Source organism: Strix aluco, chromosome 6 (genome assembly GCF_031877795.1).
Source record: "Strix aluco isolate bStrAlu1 chromosome 6, bStrAlu1.hap1, whole genome shotgun sequence".
Classification (NCBI taxonomy): Eukaryota; Metazoa; Chordata; class Aves; order Strigiformes; family Strigidae; genus Strix; species Strix aluco.
The window spans coordinates 30,513,219-30,534,003 of record NC_133936.1 but is presented as its reverse complement, the minus strand read 5'-3'; the positions used below and the strand labels follow the sequence as shown (position 1 = coordinate 30,534,003).

General features: G+C 37.1%; 1 protein-coding gene across 1 annotated transcript in view; it reads left to right on the top strand.

Moving 5' to 3' along the window:
- The window catches only part of FAM117B (family with sequence similarity 117 member B), a 30,036-nt gene extending 10,604 nt beyond the window's left edge, over window positions 1-19,432 (top strand). Inside the window, exons 3-8 of the mRNA XM_074829413.1 lie at window positions 2,111-2,203; window positions 2,707-2,820; window positions 8,831-8,974; window positions 10,033-10,258; window positions 11,095-11,215; window positions 13,468-19,432. Coding sequence (XP_074685514.1) covers window positions 2,111-2,203; window positions 2,707-2,820; window positions 8,831-8,974; window positions 10,033-10,258; window positions 11,095-11,215; window positions 13,468-13,786 — 1,017 coding nt within the window. The 3' untranslated portion in view covers window positions 13,787-19,432. The remainder of the gene's footprint in view (window positions 1-2,110; window positions 2,204-2,706; window positions 2,821-8,830; window positions 8,975-10,032; window positions 10,259-11,094; window positions 11,216-13,467) is intronic.
- The last annotated feature ends 1,353 nt before the right edge of the window (window positions 19,433-20,785 follow it).

The following is a 20,785-nucleotide window of genomic DNA, read 5'->3' as shown; positions in this document are numbered from 1 at the left end:
GTTAACAACTAATAAGCAAGTAGTAGTACTTTAAGAACCTACAGAAACAGAAATCCCTCTTCGTCTATTGGTTGTTGGGTCAGTGTTTCTTGAAAATAAGTATTATAAACAAAATACAGGGAATAAGTAGGAAGAGAGTTGCTAAAATAGTATTACATTTCTGTCTTGATGTAAAGGTTTCCTATAATTTAATGTCTTATACCTACTCTTGTTCTAAAAAGATTTCTATTTGTTTTGAGGATGGGCATCAAAGTGAATCAGATATTAATTTAACTTAAGATTCAAGACTTATTTCATAAAGTCTTGAATATGAATTTAATACAAAGACTGATTAGAGTGTTAATGAGATTCCTGTAGGCAAGTGTAATGGTTGTGCTGAGTTGGGAAGTTAAAATTAGTGACTGAAACTTATTGTCCCAGGAGCTAGAGGATAGGATGAGACTCCAGACTAACATTTGAGAATTGCCTAGACAAAGATTGGTATTTGGGGATGAGGGTTATCAATTTTTCTATTTTATGGTGAAGATAAGTGAGTTCTTTTCTGGAAAAACAGATTCTAGTGGATTCTAATGTTGCTATGAAATAGGAATTTCAAAGCAACCCTACTACCTTTGTTATACATATTTGTCCTAGTTAGTTTTTTGACTTGGAACGATGATGATGGAAAATAGTGGAGGTTTCATTTATATCTGTAACTGAAGCCAATGGGAATTGCAACCTGTATGTTTGGAGTTACACCTCCATTTCCCCTGCAAAATGGGGGTTAATACCACATCATCATAGGCCTGGTGAATTTCTGTGTTCTGAGTACAGATGGGGTAAATAAGGTGACTTGCAATCTGTTTATCTCAAATGTAAGAACAACTGTTGCACACTGTAGATGTGAAGGATTTGAGGCAATCAAAGTTCCTGTCTATAGGAGAATGTGAGATATCAATGACTCCTAAGGATGAGTTAGCTAGATCACCACTGTATGGTAACAACTGCACTGTGGCAACAGCTGGCTATTTCAGTGTGCAAGCTGCTTCCAGAAATCCTTCCCCCTCTTTCATTAGGTATATTTCTTGTGACTGCATGGAGATTCTTGATAGATGTTATTATCCCTTTTCTTAGAGCCTTTACAGTTCACTGCTTTTCAAGGCCATTCTGGACATGATTAGGTGGGAATACAAACTGTCCCTAAAGCATGCAGTATTATCACAGACTTGCCTGTGCGTTTTGTTACCTTAAATAAATACAGTTTCTCTTAATGATACTTTGAATTTCTCAGAACTTTTTCACTGCAGTATGTTTGCAAGTTTCTTTATTAAATGTCAATGAATTTGTTAGTTTAGTGAAACTAGCTTAGTATTAAGTTGGATGATGCTTTGAGCAACCTGATCTAGCGGAAGGTGTCTCTGCCCATGGCAGGGGGATTGGAACTAGATGATCTTTAAGGACCCTTGCAACCCAAACCATTCTATGATGTGATGATTCTGTGATTATCTGTGTTGCTTTGTGCTTGGCCTGAGACAACTATGAACCTGAAGCGCTTTGAGGCATTAAAAAATTAATTCCTTGCTTTGCAATAGCTCTAGTGGTGTTTATATGCCTCACCTTCCTTTTTCTCATTCTTCTGAGCAAGAACAAGATTCTGAAGCTATACTGGTGTAGGCTTTCACAATGTTTACACCAAGCTACCCTTGCTAATGCATCAGAAATAACAAGGTCAGCATCTGTGCAGGAAATAAAATATACCATCTCCCTCAAATTCAGCACTGTTGTACTGGTTCTTCCAAGCTCTATAGCAGCTTGTGGTACATCTGGCTGTTAATACTGCCTTATGCTCAAGAATTTGGAAGGGAAACTAGCACGTTCCTGTATTGGAGTAGGTCTGAAAGCTGTGTTTTCATGTTGTTTTTTAGGTTTTTTTTTTTCAAATTACATAGTTTCACTCTACTTTTTCATACTTTACTTGTCAGACAGGCTTCTAGTCAGTGATTGCTTTTCACTCACAGTTCTGACTCTAACAAATCTTAACGCTGTTCTTTCTTCTAATTTGTCTCAAAATATTCTGCCAGAAAGTAGGAATTACCTTTTTTTAATTAATCCTGTAATCTTCTTGCTGCAGACAGAAAGTGCCTGGGCTGAAGAATATTTAGAAAAGAAGAGAAGCTCACACAAACGTTCAGCATCATGGGGCAGCAATGATCAACTCAAGGAGGTCAGAAATGCTATTATTTGAGATACCTTTGGATTAAATATTTTTACTGGTATGCGCTGTTACTGTGAGTTTTCAGGAAGGCGTGACTACTGTACTGCTTTGTTCTATTGTACAGATTGTGGGCTTGGTAAAAAATAAGAAATAGCTTTTCATTTGGTATTGATTTCATTTAATAATGCAAGACTATGAAAATTTTTAATCTGTGTGGGAAAGGAAGTGTCAAATGCAGGTGACATGCTTCATCAAAAGAGGAAATGCAGCAGTGACCAAACTACTTTCAAACTTTACATATTTCAAGTTCTTCCATTAAACTTCCAGAGGTATCTTCTGGGTTTCAGCTGAACTGGTAGCTAACATGTCAGGTTTGCAAAAGCTTAAGTCTAATTTAGTGCTGGCAGTAATTATGAACGTTGTGGTAGTAAAGAATTTTAACTAAGTGATGGAATAAATTGATGAAACAATGTGTGTACCTGGATATATCTGGTGAATTTTTCCTTTATTAGATTGCAAAACTACGTCAACAGTTGCAGAGGAGCAAACACAGCAGCAGGCATCATCGCGATAAAGAAAGACAGTCTCCATTTCATGGTAACCATGCAGCCATTAACCACAGTCAGGTAAGGCTGTGTGCTTCTTGGACATTTTGGGTAGCCAATACTATTTTTAACTCCTTTCAGGGTTGTGATTTGTCTTAAAGGGAACTTAGAAATACCACATACTGCTAAATATGTTGTAGCTATAGGTGAATTCTGTGAAATAGAACCATTTCCTTTTGACTTCCTTGAGTGTATGGGGTCCCTGAACTTTTTGTTACTTGGCTGGGTTGGCTTTGAACTCCCACTTTCAAAGAATTTCAGATAGTTAAATCCTTCCTTAAAGCAAGAATTTTAAAATGCATTCTGCAGACTCTACAAAAGGATGACAGATAATGTTTAATCTAAAAACTGTAGATTATCTTTTTCATTACACATTGCTGTAACAATTATGAATTTGCGTGTAGAATATGGAATGGAGCAAACTGGTAGTAAAATGATACACTCAGATAAAGTTGTAGTTTTTGCTGATCACATTTTGTGTCTTGACAATAGCACTTCTAATCCTATGATGAACTGATTTAGAGAGCTTAACTGACAAAAGGCTATTCAATGGGATTTTTATGTGCTCTATTAAAAGTGTTTATACTCTCCATGGCTTCATTCAGCCTTTGTAAGATGTTTTTTTTTTTTTTCTGTCATTTATCATGCCTTGAGATTTTAAGTAGTAATCACTTCAGAAATTGTGATGGTTAGGCCACCACATGTTCTGCATGCAATTTTAGTTCTCTCTCAAGACTGTTAATGAGGTCAGGTTTGCAGAGGTAATATTTTTAGCTGAATTAATAGCAGGTGGAAAAAAATTACAGGCTATTAGACACACAGATCCTTTCTCAAGTCTGTTTTGCTTGAGTAACTTCAAGAAAACCAGTAGAAAAACTTAGTCATTTTTTTTAGAAGAAAACTTTTTTTCCCCTACTGATATCTCCTGAATGTATATTTATGATACACACACAATTTTTTTTGACAGTTACAGAAAGAACAAATCCCTCACAATTGCCTTGCAAGTCAGTGTAGTTGAAAGAAATGGTGAAACTGTCAGTGTTGTGAATTGAGAAAATGCTTCAGTTGTGAAGTTTCTCTGCAAATCTAATTGTATTCCAAATTACTTCTGAAATGCAGTTAGCATTGTTCTAATATATGTTGTAGTTTGATACCAGTTAATGCAAACTATTTCCTTTCTGCCATTCCATCCTTCTGGAAATTATTTAGGCCAGGGAAGGAAGCTGTTGTGACATCAGCATGTGTCTTGCTCTACATGTACTTACCCATTCTGATAAAGGATGAAAGAAAAATACAAGGGGGAACCATACATAGTCCTGATAAGTAGCATCTTTTGTCTCAGACCTGAACTTAACTCTGCTATAGTTCATTTAATTAGGAGTCATGAATTTTCAGGACATAAGTGCCTTTTGAATCCAGTTTGTTATTAGTTTGAATTCTGTGCTACTAGAAGTATTGTATTTAGGATTTTTTTTAGAATGACATTTTTTGACATAACAATGTAGGAATTACTTCTTCAAACTCTTTAAATCTCAAAACAGAAACTGTTTCCTCTTCCTCTTCTGTATAGCAGAAGAACAGTTTGAATTTGAAACAGGCTGTCTAGTATAAATTCCTACATTTTGATCTGCTTTACTGAAGTAGGGGTGCAGTGTAGCATGCTGCTAATCTTAGTGACTGATATAGCTCAAATCAGAAGTCCAAAATGATGGAAGTAGAAAAATAAGTAAATGACTGAATCCCTTTCTAGAGGTTTTCAAGAAAGTTTATGAAAATTGTTGGGACATTTAAAAAAAGAAGAAAAAAAAAAAAAAAAGGCAGGTCAGAATACTTGATGCAGGTATTCTATCCAAATTTGTAGAACTTGTTTGAGGAATTGTTCTGTACTTGTGGGCAATTGAGGCATTTCAACCAAACAAAGAAGTGTACTGAGGAACTTCTGGTGTAGACCTTTCCATACACTGAAGAATTACATGTAGTCTAACAGGTTTGGCTTGGTATTCTATGTGTAGGTTTCTGAATGCTAAACTGTTGTCACTTTAACATAGATAATCTTAGTGGTTTTTAATTTTGAAAATGAACAGTGATGCCACTACTCTGAAACACCCCACCACCACCACCCCCAGTTATGTATATAAATTTTTTTGGCATCATAATTACTTTATTATTATGCTCATGAAATTTTGCATCTTGTATGGAGGTCTTTTGCGTTCTGCCAAATCTTAGAGTATGTGAATAAAACATTGCACAACAGATAATTAGTTTTTGGGCTTGTGAAACAGACTATAAAATATAAACTGAGGCAAAGTAGCTTTTCCAGCATTGTGTTACAAAACAAACCATTGTTTTTCTTGGTAAATTTTGTGCCAGCTGTGTTGAGCTACTTTCGAAGGGGGGAAGATACAGAAGGCTTCAAAAAGAGTTAAGTGAAGGGTTTAGATTATTGGCATTTAGAGGCTGCTTTCTAAGTCAGAGTGAAAATCTGTAACTGTAGGCATCAAGGGCAAAGTTCCTAGGCTTTCTCATTCCTTTCTAGGGAACTGCTAGATTAGAATTTCTGGCAGCAGCTCAGTTCCTTCAGGATTTGTGGAAAGGACTCTGTGGAAAAACTTGCAGTTAGTGATTAGAATATTTAGAAATTTTTTTTACATTCCCAACTTGAAGGAAACTTGTAGATGGTGACTCCAGAGGGTCATACAAAGATTTCTGAGCTCAAGAAGCTGGATTCCTGACAAGGCTGAGAAAATATGTAAGGAAATTGCCTTGGTAGTCTCTTCAAAGAGACCAGGTAAACTCTGTTTAACATTCTGGAAATGGCTTACTCTTCTAGTTAAAACTAAAAGAAGTAATTCCAGTGGATTTATTTCCTCTTCCCTACTAATAAACACTTAAGCTCTCCCACAATTCTTAGTTTTACCAAAATTTTTACAGTGGTTCTTACCACTTAAGCCTCCAACTTATTGTTTAGTTGTGCTTCTTTCTTCTATGATTTTTGTTTGAAGAAATAAATCCATACAATCTCTATGGAATAAGCTTGTTAGCTATGACTGTCCCTTTACTCAGAATCAGGAAATAGTTGCTGAGGAACTTGAGCAAGTCCTTGCTGCTGATTACAATTTTTTTTTCCCAGAATGATCAAATGTTTTTTTGCTTGTTTGTTTTTTTTTTTCCATGATGCCAGAAATGTTCCATTCTGCCTCTACACGAAGAGGGGTTTGCAGAAAAGTCACAGGCTCCTCTGGTGATCTCAGGATGCCTCTGAGAACGTTGGATTTTTAATTAATTGCATGGTACTAAATCTGTAAACAGGAGTCAAACCAATGGGATCTTCCTTTATTCTCAGTGTTAATGTAATGGAGAAACTAGAATTGAGGCCTGAGCTGAAGCCAAATGGAAGAATTAATAGATTAGGTCTTTAAAAATAATCTTTTTTCCTGAGTGTACTTGGCTGATGCTGCTACTTGACACTATGAACCATCAAGCACCCTCCTTTCACTTTCCTGGAAAGAATGTGTCCTTAATGTTTTACCAATTGATTGATCCTAAGCAACCACTAATGTTGAGACCAACTGCATACAGTTTGCAGTGGGGTGTTTTTTGTGTGTCACTCTTACCACCTTACATAGATAGAACACTTCCTTTTTGGAGATGCTTTCAACCTTGGGATGGTTTGATGCTAATATGCAAAAGCTTCAAAAGTCCTTGGATTCTATTTAAAGTTCTGTTGCTTCTTGAAAAATTGGAAGATCTTAGAGCATATTTCTAAAATGCCTGTGAACAATTTAGATTTGTCATCACCCACATTTCTTATCTCATGAGTTTATGCCACACCTGTAAGTTTCAAGACTCTGTAACTGTCCTGCATCAAAACTCCCTGACAGTGTGTTATTATGTGAGCACTGCAATTATTATCCTGTGTTTGGCACCTTGCTTCATTTTGTGCATTCCCAAATATGCAGATGAGTAGTCAGTTGTTGGTAGCCTATTCCTGTATGTCAGGGGCCAACTCCAGGCAGACCTCTGGAGGCAGTATTTCTAATATAAAGTTTCTTGTTTTGAGGCTCATTGTTCCACTACTGTAACAGTACTTCCTTCCCTTTCCACCCTCCAGCACTCCAGGTTAACAAGTCATCCTCAGTCATGTACAGAATATTATTTCTCTTAGAAGTGAAACATGCTATATTGAACCATAATGAACTCTGTTGGAGCAGCTTGCGGTTTTCTACTTTGAGCTCTTCGAATAGGACCATGATTCTAAGAATCTCTGTGGTAGGCAATCATATTTAAAGGATGGAGAATTTCCACATTTTGCTAATGGCTGCTGAAATCTTAGATGAGCATATCTGTGTTCTGCTTTCTACTTTTTAACAAGTTCATTTTGTCCTAAGAATGTATATATTTAATAACTGGGTGCATAAACAGTCTTTATTAGTGCCTAAACTTGTGCTGATATACATGTATTATGACTGGATATTGACCTGTATTTACTGGACTGTTGATCCAAGGCCTTGTTTGAAATGGAATTAGCGGGGTTGTTTTCTCAGAGCTTTTTGTGCTCTTCTTCAGTGGCTTCTGTTTGGTTTTTTTTTTCATCTTCAGGCAAGACTTTTGAAAATCTTTCCAAGTTTGGCCATTGTGAGAATGTTTAGTTTTTGTTGACATAAACAGAGTCACAAACATTTCCTGAACAGAAGCTTTTGTAGACCTTGTGCAAGTCTTTTTTTTGTAGCTATCCTAATGTTTTGGTAAAGCAAACCCAATATAATTTATAAGTTTTGCTGCCTTAGAGATTTGTGATTGTGAGAATAAGTCTGTATTGTGATTTGCACTTAGAATTCTCTTGTTTACATTAATTTTTCTAAGGTAGTTTTTCTGTCAGACAAATTTTGCATAGTTCTTGAGAATTCACATGCAAAGTCATGATGCTTTGGTGTCTGTCTATGCACAGTCTTGTTACTTAGAGGAAAAATAAAAAAAACCACAAACCAACCGCTTTGAAGACCAGGTGAGAATGCTACCATCCTTCGATCAGTAGAGGAGATATTCTCAATCACAGCACACTAGGTCACAGAGTCTAGGAATTTTACACAGGAATTCTACTGTGACTTTAAGTGTCATGCTGTTCTTGGAATTGAACTAAATGTTTGCAGGAAGCATTCCATTATCTGTAGTAGTATCCTGTATAATCACCAAGAGTCTGCTTTGAAGTTTAAGGCAGAATCTTCTAATGTTCTGCTAGCATGATTTTTTAACAGAGGGGAGGATGCTCATGGAGAGAATGGGAAATCTTGAGAAGTTGTGGTGTACCAAAAGGACCTTTGGAAGACTTCAGTAGTAACATGTTTTCTGAGAATGGAATTTTCGTGCATACTTTGAAACGCTGTTTTTTAAAATGTTAATCCTCATTCTGAAGCAACTATGTATTAACATTTGGGTTTGGGATTTTATTCTTTTTGTGAACGTTGTCTTAAACTGTTTTGTCAAACTTTTATTCTGACTTAAATAGTTACTATGTTGGTCTTCATTTCTAGCTTAGTGCAATCTTGCGTTTGTGGAATAATTTTCTTTCTGCATGTGTCATGTTACTGTAGGTGACAACAGACTTCCATTAAAATATAGTTTTAATGAAATTACAAGTGGTAAATTCCACAGCAAAGGAAGTGAAATTGTGGTACAGCTCACTTCAGAAGGAATGTGAATATATTTTAAAGGCTTCAAAATTCCTTACTTTTAAATGCTTGCTGTTAAATTTTCACTTGTAAAGCAGTGTCAAGTTGGAGGCAGACCATACCAAGGGAAACCTTGAGACTAGCTTGAAAGCTTTTCTTGCTAGAAATTAAATTTGACACAAAATTCACGATAGCTGTGTCTTCATTTAAGGCATCCATTTTAACACAATCACTATGGTTTCATGTAAATCCTTGGTATTGAGGCATGGATGTGTTCTGTTTAAAGGCTCACTTTCAAGTAGAAATAGTAACTGTTTTGTAAGTAAATCTACACTGCTTTCTCACTGTTTTTGTTTCTTCAGGCTCCCATCCCAAAGAGTGCTCTTGTTCCTGTGATACCTATTACCAAATCAACAGGATCACGATTCCGAAACAGTGTAGAAGGACTGAATCAGGAGATTGAGATAATAATTAAGGAGACAGGAGACAAAGAGGAACAGCTTGTTGTATGTATCTGCCACCATGATTGTTTTCTATAATTTTTTTGGTTTTGCTTTGAGGTTTTTAAGTCATAAGCTTTAGTTTGCACAGTTTTTGAATTAAATTTGTCTGGAACTAATTTTTCTTTCTTTAATAAAGGTAGTTGAAAAGTCTCCTGGAAAGTAAAAGGAAGGAAAGAGTTAAAGCTTGAATCTGAACCTTTTCCTCTGTGATTATTGTGATGTAATTAGTTTTCCAATAAAATAAGAAGTCTTAGTAAAACAGGGGAAAAGGCAAAAGGTCTGTTTTGAGTGCTTATGAGTAACTTTTTCTTCTCTGTGCCCATGCTGAACTGTCCCCATCGCCGTTGAAGCATAACTTGCCCATTTTTAACTTTCATTTTATTTTTAGGCATTTTTAGAGGTAAATTTAGTTCCAAAATATCAGAAATACAGGCCATGAAGATGATTAAGGGGCTGGAAATCTTGCATATGAGGAGAGACTGAGAGAGCTGGGACTGTTCAGCTTTGAGAAAAGAAAGCTCAGAGGGATCTTATCAGTGTGTATAAATATCTGATGTGCAGGAATGAAGAGGAGGGAGCTGAACTCTTCTCAGTAGTACCTAATAACAGGGCAACAGGCATCAGGCATTAATTAAAAAACATTACATTTAATCTAAATGCAAGAACACCACTTTTTTTTTTTTTTTTAATGTGCAAGGGTATTCAAAACTGAAGCAAGTTTCCCAGAGAGGTTGTGGAATCACTGTCTGTGGAGATATTCAAAACTTGACTGGACACAGTCCTGGACAGACTGCTTTAGCTGACTCTGCCTGAGCAGGGCTGTTAGACTAGGTGATCTCAAGAGGTCCCCCCTTCCAACCTCAGCGATTCTGTGAAATCTTGAAAAGTGTTGCCCTTAGTTTCTGAACCTGACTTATTTTATTTTCTGTTGGAGTCTTCTGTAATGAATAAAATTTTCTACTTCAGTTTTATGAAACCTGAAAAAACCCTCAGCATTACTGGATTTAAAGAAGCTGCTAACCAGACAAGAGCAGCCATCTGATACCTTTTATTTTTAACAGCCTCAAGATATTCCAGATGGGCACCGTGCACCACCTCCGTTGGTTCAGCGTAGTAGTAGTACTCGCAGCATTGATACCCAAACGCCTGGTGGAGCAGACGTGGGTAGTAACAACAGCAGCCGCTCCCAGTCAGTATCTCCAACCTCATTTCTTACCATTTCTAATGAAGGCAGTGAAGAAAGTCCATGTTCTACAGATGATCTTATTGCTGATTCCAGAGATAAAGGTACTGTGTAACTTGAAAAGTTCAACAATGCTAAACTTTAACTCATTGCTATGTGCCTGAACATGTAGTAAAAGAGGGGATTTGTTTCCCACATCCATGGAGAAATGATAGAACGTTTTTTGATTTGCAAGTGATCTGTTTTTTCCAAATTGCTCCAAATGCTGTGTGCACAGTATCTTGTGCTCTGTAATTGAAGCTGAATTGATGTGACGGAGGAATGTGCTTCCGAGACAAGTTTTTGTTTTTAAATAATAGATTCATCAAGTACTTTAAGCTAGGTGGAAAAAGCAAGAGTGTACAACAATAGGTGGAACGTCAAAGTAGGCTAGTCCTGTTACTTGTGTCAGGTATTTTTTATGATCTGGACAAAATGGGCAACCTTCCAGCATTTCATACATATACTCATAAAAGTTTAAATGTTTGGTGTTTTTTAACTACTCTTTTTTTACCAGACTCTTCTGAGATATATTAGGAGAATTTTATAATTCAACATAAACCTGTTCTGCTTTTTAAGGAATATTGCATCTGCCCGTTTCTTTTGGCTAGATGGTAATGACACAGGACCATAGATTCAGGTTTGCAGTTACAAACTGAAAGTGTCCAGGAATGAACAGAGGTTGCAGAGGAGCCTGAAAATGATATAAGGAGAGATAGAAAGGAGGGAGGGAATTGAGATAAGAAGCTTATTTGCAAATGAATACTTGGTGGCGAATGAAAAAGTTTCTTAATTTTATGACATTGGTAATGAAATGTATTTCAGTTTGGGGGGCATTTGAAGATATTGGGGTTTTTTATAGCATGACACATTTAAGTAATGAGATACTCTGTTCCTGCAGAGAATGGTAATAATTCTCCCTTGCCAAAATATGCTACCTCACCAAAACCCAACAACAGCTACATGTTCAAGCGTGAACCTCCAGAGGGCTGTGAAAAGGTGAAAGTCTTTGAGGAAAGCTTGTAAGTTGATCTTTATTATGTAAGAAATAACATTCAACATTCAGTGTTACCTATTGGTTTATTCATTTTGTGCCAGATCAGAATTATTAGTTCAGTTGCTAAAACCATGTGAACAGCCCGAACTCTGTTGTTTTGTGTGACTATATACTGGTATGTATTTATGTATTTTATTGATGGAATTTTGTGTTAAAATCAAAATCTTGAGAGAGTTTTTTTTAAAACCAGCATAACCTGAGAGGACTATCTCTTACCTGGCAGATAGTGGGGGAGGAACTCAATCAGGTACAGAGAGATGTGATAAGAAGCTGTAATGCAGGTGCATCAGGTAATATATGTCACAGCTTGACAGGCACATCCAGTAATCTAGACTCTGAAGACTCTATTCTTTTCAGCTCTATCTGTGTAGTTGTGAAACTTTAAGTGACAGAGGAGTGAATTTGACCCGGAGTATTTGATGCTTCGGTTATTCTGAAAAAGCCAACTTCTGTCATTTGAGAATATTCTGGGGGTTTTATGTTTTATTATTATTTGTGGTGGAGTTTTTATACCCTTATGTCACTTGGATTCAAGAATCTTAACCTATAGTTAAAAATTTCATTTCATCACACAAGGAGTATAATTTGGTTGTAATTCTCTTATGCCTATATTATCTGAACAATGCCATCTAGTATAAGTAGTAGTTAAAAAAATTATAGCTGCCTTAGTATATTTTCCATCTCTGATCTCTGCATATGGATTTTGAGAGGTCTCTATGGCCTCTCCATAGCAATGTGGAAAGGATTACAGTAACTTAAGTTACCTGTCTTTATTTTAGAGTGTGTAAACTATGTTGCCAACAGAGTAGATAGTCTTCATCTGCTTCAAGAACATGTTCTATTGTGGTTTGACTTGCATTTGCATTTCTTTTTGGATGTCCTTGCTGCGTAGCTGTAAGACTGTTTTGCTGTAGAGTGAAACAGGCTTCTACAGAAGTTTTTACCTGGCTATGGCAGTTCTTAGACACTGCAGTCTCATGCAAAAATCTTTCTCACATCTGGTACTTGCATTCCACACGTACATGGAATACATGAGTGTAACTATTTAAAGCTCAACCTTTGTTTAACATATTTCTGTTTGAAGTTTACAGGATTTTCATTTGGGAAGAAATTTATAAATGCAGGTGAATTTTCTGGGCACTTGGAGAATCAGCTAGACATGGAAATGTACCCTTTTTCATGAACAGAATTACTTTGCAGAGTAGAGTATCTCTTACAAGAGTATAGTGAGAGTTTGGCTTGCTTGGCCTAGTAGAATGAAGATAGAAGTACATATGGTTGTCTTACATGGAAGAGAGGGGGAGGTTATAGGCTAAAGGACAATGCTGTCAACAGGAAAAAAGGAGTATAAATTTCTAGTGGTTATTTTCCAGCAGGGGGGAGAGGCTTTGGAACAAATTCCCATAGTTTTGTCTTAAAGTGGAGTTAGACTAGCTTAGTAGATTTACATTGCAGGGTTAGAGATAGACACAGAAGGCATTCCTGTACTATCCACAATTTCCCTTCCAGCTCTCTTTTCCATAAAGCGTGTCTCTGAGTTGGTTGAATTATATGCTGAGATGGCAAAACTGCAAGTCAAGATCTAAATGTGTGTTCCACATGTCCTTCCCAGCTTATAGGTACTTTATCATGAATGCCACTTTGGGAATATTACATCTTACTCTCTGCATTGAGTTTTTAAGTAAGACAGGCTGATATTTTACAGAGATTCAGGACATGATTAGGTGAACATACAAAGGAGGCAGAAGTCTAAAAAAGGGGATCCCCCTATGATCATGAACAGCTCTTAGATGTGCAATATTGGGAACATTGCTATGCCAGCTTTCTTTCACAAGGCTTGCTGTATAAAGAGTGTCTGGGCAGAACTTGTTGGGTTGTGAAAGTTTCTGGAGAACGTGATCGAGAATACTTTCTCATGTATTGGATATGCCAATTCATGGACAGGGTTTGTGATCTGCAGCATGAAGTTTGTGTCTGTCTTGGATTTGGAGACAGCCTGCCCTAAGAACATCCTGTTTATCTCATAGTATATGTAAACAAGCAGTTTAAACCATCTTGCCGTTTGCCATGTGGTGCAAGTGTCACTAAGGCACTATTGAGTAGCTGAAGTACTTCAAGTTTAAACCTTGTCTCTGGTGATGTTCAGCAATACATACCTGCCACTGACAGAATTTGATTGTTCAATGTCATTTTAAAACTGTTGTATTTTATTTCTAGGCCAAAAGCATTGCATGAAATTCCAGCCTTCTACTGCCCTGACAAGAACAAAGTGAATTTCATTCCTAAAAGTGGCTCTGCTTTCTGTCTTGTCAGCATCCTCAAGCCGCTTCTTCCCACACAGGATCTCACACTTAAGGGCACTACACACAGCCTGACTGTCTCCTCCGGCATGACACCCAGTTTGTTACAGCCCATTTCTATGACCTCCTTGTCTACAAACACAGATCAAGACAGGATCTCTCGTGGAACAAGTACAGTAATACCACAGACCTCTATACTCCAGCAATCGGGACATATTGAGGAAGCTGAAGGATAGATTTAGATTGTCTTGACATTTTTCTGGGCAACTACTGGGAAAAAATTGGAACCAGTTGACTGGACCTTTCTGATCACACTATTTGCATTGTTTTAACAATTTATGGCACTGTCATAATTTGAACTGTTTGTATAATTGACAGTTTGGTAACACGTTGAGAAGTTCAGAAGGATGCAGCAGCTCGATACTCTGTTGCACTTTCTCTTATGAAGACTCTGGTTCTGTTTCTCTCCTGCTTTTTTAAACACTGGTGAAAACAAAGACTGTCATAATCCTTTGCCATTTAAAGGACCAGTTGTGATGCTGTGTGTCCTTTGACTTTTTTTCCCCATTAAAACAAAAATCTCAAGACCAACCAGCTGATCCCATTTACCATTGTAATCTGCAGAGGGAGGGGCAATCGGATGGTTTTGCAAGATGTCTTTTGTATGAAAATGTGTATTTTGTAACAAAAATTTGCCTTTTCTTGTGTGTAGCAGATGGTGTTTAGAAGACACTTTCCTGATGACGATCTCCCCCCCCCCCCCTTTTTTTTTTTTTGGTAGGGAAGGTTCTTTTTCACTTGGCTGTTTTACAGCTTCTGGGACCAAAGGATTGTTGAAGTATTTCAGCAGTCTCAAATTATGTGACCTTGCTGAACAGCCTCAGCCCTAAACAAAGTAAGGCAAGTTAATACATTTGAAACTTTTAAAACAGAAAAGTATCCAAAAAGCAGTGTTAGTATATTAGTGTACACTTTTTTGATATCAGAAGTTCGTGCTTCAGGTAAGTCACATTCTTAAAACTCCTTCCTTCACAGGATTCCCACCAGTGTTTGTTTATTGGCTGGAAAATTGCGTTTTAAAGCACTTGCCCCAGTATTGTTCTATTTGTCTGTAGGGTTTTTGTGCAGGGTTGGGGAAGAAACATGTTATCCTCTTACTCGGTATTTTTTCTTCCAGAAAATATGCCACTTGCCTCTTACAGGCTTGCTTGGCTACTTGTGGAGTTAGTCAGACTGAATCATTAGTCACTCTTGGCACAAATTTGCTCTGACATGACTCATCACTGTATTATAGACCCTGGCCACATCATACTGAAATATCTGTGCATGATTTATTCCCTTTTGTCATAGTGGTTTTTTGTGTGTCTGTTGAAGATGGTTTGTCAGGCATGGTATCTGTTACACAGAAGTTTACAGCAGCAGATACGTTCTGCCTTTTTGACTAACAACTTAGGCTGGCATGTAAAACACAGGATTTTTTGATACCTGGTCTGTCCTGATATGCAGCAGTTTATGGTTCCTTTGAAATTATAATAAAAAAAAGGGGGGAAAGGCAATTGCAAATGGAAACTCTTCAGCAACTTCAGTGAGGTCTCTTATGTGTTCCTGGAATGCATTACTTGGGTTTGAGTAAATACGGTATAGATATGCCAAAAAACTGCAGTGACCTGAATACCAATGTCATATCAACTTATAAAACAAATTGACCTTGTACCTCTTTTACAGAGTTAGATTCAGTAATTTCAAAGTAAGTGTCATCATGGACAGTCTCTGGGTCTGAATCTTGGTCTGTTACACATGAGGAGTTCTCACTGGTTTGCATATACATAGCTTCCATGGACCAGTTCCATACTTGGGTCCCCTCATAACTGCATCTATTTAAAGATGATACTGCAAATATAACAGTTTTGTTCAGTGCTTAATATGCTAACGTTCGTTGTAAACATGTCACCTGGGAGGAAAAAAAAGCCCTGCATACTTGTGCAGGTAGTTGTAGTTTTGATGCACATTTACTGTTCCTTTAAATCCTACATAAATAACTATGATAGCAACGTACTTTATTCAGCAAGTAAGTGTAAATCATACTAGCATGTGCAACTCCTGTGTTCATAGTATAATGAACCCTTATTAAAACATGCAAAAATTCAGCAAATGAAAAATGTACCAGGAAGTATTAAAATATTAGACCTGTTAAATAACTAACACAGAGAACTTGGTTTATTATCATTCTTTCCATCAAAATAGATAGGATTGTGCAGATGGGACTAAAGAACTCTGTTTTGAAGTAACAGCTCTGATACACTGAAGAAGTTGTTGAGGGACAGAGTTTTAAAGTAAGTGGCTTTATGCAGCACATTTGTGTAATTTGGCCGGTTGATAATTCCTTTCTAGGTTTTTGAATATTAATTAGTTTCTTCTGAAACAGTTACAGTGCAATTTGAAGTCTAAAATTTACTGCTTTAGATAAACCTGGTATGGTTGGATTTGTGGAAGATCAGATCATTCAGGTGAAGGAAGTGCTTGTAAGTCTGTTTTCTGTTTCTGTAACAGTAGCATGTAAAGAGTTTCTCCATCAATGCCAAACTGCCTAGTGCTTTATCAGGAGATCTTAACTGAATGGTTAAGAACCAAAGGGCTAAAGTTAACAAATAGCCTTTATTACAGCCTTGAGACTTAACTGACTTCACCAAAACTGCATTCTGATGTGTGTTTTTGTCACAGAGTGACTCTCCCAAATAGCAGTGGACTTTCTTACCCTAGGACTTTCTTTTGCACCTGTTGTTGTAGTACTTGAGCATCAATTTGGTAGTTTACATTGTATGTTATTGGACAGTGTACTGTACAAATTAGTGAGCTGCTCTGATAAAAACCAAATGTAAATGTGTGAGGTTTTTGCTTTTTATAGAAACAAACTGCATTCAGGACAACGTTCAGTCTTTTTTATATGCAGGACAACTCTGCTATTGCTGTGGCAGCTCTACTTTATTATGAATACAACTAAAGACTCAGAATTAAGAAAATATGACAGCTCTTGTTCTGAGACCAGCTTTTACATGTGTGCATACAAAAATTAGCCTTAAACTTTTTATGTGCTGTCTTGTGCCAGAGCAGAGCTGTTAGATAAAGTATTTAAATTTCAAAATAGCCTTGAGAGTGCATGGAGCTTTTTTAAAATTCTTTTATGTATAGAGTGGGGTATTCAGTTTTTTTGGGGGGTTGACCCATGCATTACTCAAGCAGTTTTACTGAAAGAGTTCAAGTTCTTTTAGCATACTTTAAATCCGAACTATGCATAGACCTAGTCAGTTCCTTGATTGCCTACTTTGTAGCTTAAGAAAAATTAAAGGTCTATTTTTATGCACAACTTGACACACTTGATATTCCTGTTTTCTTGGTGTTTTACACTTCTAGCCACACTTAAAGGCTGGCAACAGTGTTCAGTAACACTGACAGTTGATTCTGAGATATACTAAATGGTGTTCCTCCAGTTGTAAATCCTGCATAAGTCACAAGGAAGGAGGTCATCATTGTAATTAAGGTCTGTGGTGGCAGCTATGACTATTGGAATCCTTTTTTCTTTTTTTTTTTTTTCCAAAAAAACCCCAACTCAAGGCACAAGGAAAGAGGACCTCTATGTTAAACTTTGAACTTGCTTCAGCTGTTCTTTCCTTGCTTGGTGCCATAATCCTGTAGCAACAAATTTAAGTACTTGGAAGAGTAACAGATAATGCTTGAGTACATATATCTTGGAAGGAAATTCTTGGTTGCACGTACATATCTCAAGTGAGGGGAAAAAGGGAGTGAAAATTAAATATTGCATACTGTGGAAGTAAATGATTGCTGTGTTTGATTTACATAAAGCAATAGCAGCTCTTAAAAAGTATGTTTAGTCTCAGGGCTATTTTTTGGTTTGTTCTAAAATACAGTTTCCTGGAGTTGAGAATCTGAGATTGTTAGAAAACACCGAAGCTGAGCCTTTTGGAAAGAAAAACACAAAGTCATATCCATTAACCTTTCTTCTGCCTCAGGCCTAACTTCTTGTTGCTTATTGAGACTAATAGAATTCAGTGTTACAGCAATAATTCCTTGCTGAAGTATTATCTATTCTCTCCCTGCCATCTCTGAAACACTGATGTCTTCACAGTAACTCACTGCCAGTGATGTCCATATTTCCTTGCTGAATGTTTCCTTGGTGAATACCTGACAGCTTCTCTGTGAAAGGGTGAGAGAGAATGCATAAAAAGTCACCAGAGACTTGAAGTTACAAAGATCAGTGCTGCAGGGTGACTTCTTGGGTATCTTGATTTCCATTTGACTCATCATGAGCACAGACACATACAGTCTGTGTAGGTCTGTTGCTTTTATCTTTATGGTTCGAGGCAGGACTGGTATTTATAAGAACCATTTTTTTATAGACAGACTGCAGACCTGTTCTCATCCAGAACTGATGTGCACTTAGATGTATCTCCAAAGCTTGTGTGTAATTCTTAATTGTTCTCATGAAATGAATATAACCTGCAAAAAAGACCCTTGACATAAAAGCATCCAAAGACTTGAGAATGTCAGGACTGTGCTTTCTCCATATAATTCCATAGGTTAAGTGTGTGTCGTTTATCAAATGTCATAGCCTAAAGATGTTGTTATGGTTTACACCCAAACCAGGTTGGCATGTATTAAAACAAAAACGTTCACTCTTAGAAAAAGTAATAGAAGGTACGCCTTTCCTAACCTAGGGAGATGAAAAGCACTGTGGAAGGATTGGTTTCATTGTGATCAAAGAGTTCTTATGGAAGTGTTCCTCTAAACCTGGGTATCCCAGGAAACAAAATGACCACTTATTGCAAGATGTACCTGTATATTTTCTTGACATGAGTTTGTGAGTGTTCAGCAACTCTAAAAATCAGTTCTGCTCTTAGCCTTTTGTTTATACAAAGAATGACCTAGATGCATTGTTCTGAAACTGTTACTTTGTGTGTCAAGTCAAGTGAGGAGAGAATGTTAACTATTCACAAGTGTTTTGTGAAATTCCAGTCCTGTACCCCAACTGAACTGCAACAGTCTCTGAATGCTCCAAATGTAAATGGAGTCCTGTTAACTGCTTGCTCGATTTCATTGCATGTCATCAGTAAATACTTAAGGTATGGTCTTTGTTTAATAGTTCTTCATTGGGATGTGTATTTGACTACAGAGACTTATGTAGTGTTGACAGGTCTACCTGAATTGCAGAAGAGGACTTGGCCTGATAACACTGCAAGTTAATATTTCTTACACAAATTCCTTTTGAAACAACTCTGTTTGGAAAAAATCTAGTAAGCTAAAAAAAATGAAAAACCTTTCTGGACACCTCATCTACCCTAATTATCAATGTACTGATAGATAGAATATTGCTTGGCTTTATTCTAAATTATTTCATTTATTGAAATGTGCAATTTCTGAGGGTAGCACTCAGGGGGTGTCCAAAATTGCCATTAGATTTGCCTTTGTATGAAACTGGCTGATATGTTTTCCTCTGTTACACTGTGATAACTTGTGGAGGTGTTCTTGCATATGTTGTAATGATAGGTTACTTGTTGCATGTAAGGCAATTTTTGTAAGCAAGAGGAATTCCAGGGATGTTCTGCAAAAAGGGCCTATTCTGAGGTGATGTACACTGGTGTAAAACTGGAGCAGCTCGACTAATTTCAATGGAATTCTTGATTTACACTAGTCTCTTTGCTATGTGTAGTTATGCCAGTACTATTTTGCACAATATTATTTTGAATCTTGAATTCTGACTTGTGAACTGTTTCTACTGAAAACAGTGAAAATTTTACAAACTGCAATAGCGGAATGTTTTTGGGCTTTTTTTTTTTTTTGCCTGAAATAAAAAGTAATCACTTTGAGCTATGGATTTGGATTTGTTTTTAGTAGCAACAGCTTTTGTGTGCTCTGACAGCCTGAAGAGTTGCCTGAGGATTTACCCTGAGGGTAGTAGGTGTTTACTTCCAATAAAATATGCACTTTTAACCCTTTCAGAGGAAATTCATCAGGGTAGAAATCTCTGATTAATCCCTACCCTTATTCCTCCAGTACATCCTCAAAATAGTCCTGAGAATCTGCCTTTCCCTGTCTTCATCTGCAGTAGCTTTAGTCAATTCCTGAGCACTTTACAATTCCACTATTAGGGGAGATGCCACAAGCCATGGATTTTGGGTGCAGGGGGATTCAGCATGTGTTCTCCTGGGAGTGAGGGTATGGGAAACAGTACTGAGAAAAAAGGCCTGGATTCTTGCTGGTAGATTCATACTACTATTCCGTAGAATGCAACTGCTGAAGCTGACCTGGGAAGGTACTTAGACTGTTTGGTGAAATAGTCTCATATTCTACATGTTTCTGGTCACTCAAAACAAGCTTGTTTCTTCATGAGCAGAATTTGGAGCCAGGAGTCCTTTATACTAGAAATAGTGAGCTAGATAAATTATATAATTTGGGGTTTCTTGCTAGCTCTTTAGTAAATTTAAGTCTAATTTGTTTAAAAGGCTTGGAGCAATTCCCCTTCTGGAAAATCATTATCAGCTATCTTTCATTCCAGGATGAAGAGAGAGGTAGAAGATTTCCCTGAATCTTGAGGAACTGAAGGATTTTCAGTGTGTACCCCTCAAAGCAGAGCTGGCTTGTGCTTTTCTGTTGGTGGAAAGGGTTGGGCCAATACATCTAACAGCAGCATCAAGTTCCCAAGAGTGTGCGTTTCACAGCCAGAGTCCTTGGGTAAATTCACACCTAACTCAGAAGCTGCTTGGTTAAAATGTAAAAGAGGAATTCACAGCTGTTGGGAGTCTGGAGCAGAAGAGTCTTTTCTGTATTTGATGTTTCTCACATTTTATTCTTTTTCACCTGTTCAGTTGTCTGCAGATGTTTGCCTGTCTCCAGGTGAACAGGACCTGATTCTTTATTAAATAGGCTATGACCACATTCTCCATTAAACTATTTCTTCACCACCAATTACAAATCTAGTATTTATAGTTTCACACATGTAATGATGATTTTACTGTAAACACATCTGATGTTTAAATTCCTTCCACACCTTATATTACATATAGGTAAACTGCAAGACACATGAAGCTGATGAAGATAATCTATGAAGACAAAGAGAACTGAAAGAGTAACTCCATGTGGTGAGCAATTGGACAGTCCTCCAATTCTGATTTCACTGTGAGCAGTTACGTTTCTCAGTTATATAGCTGCTCATTTTGTTT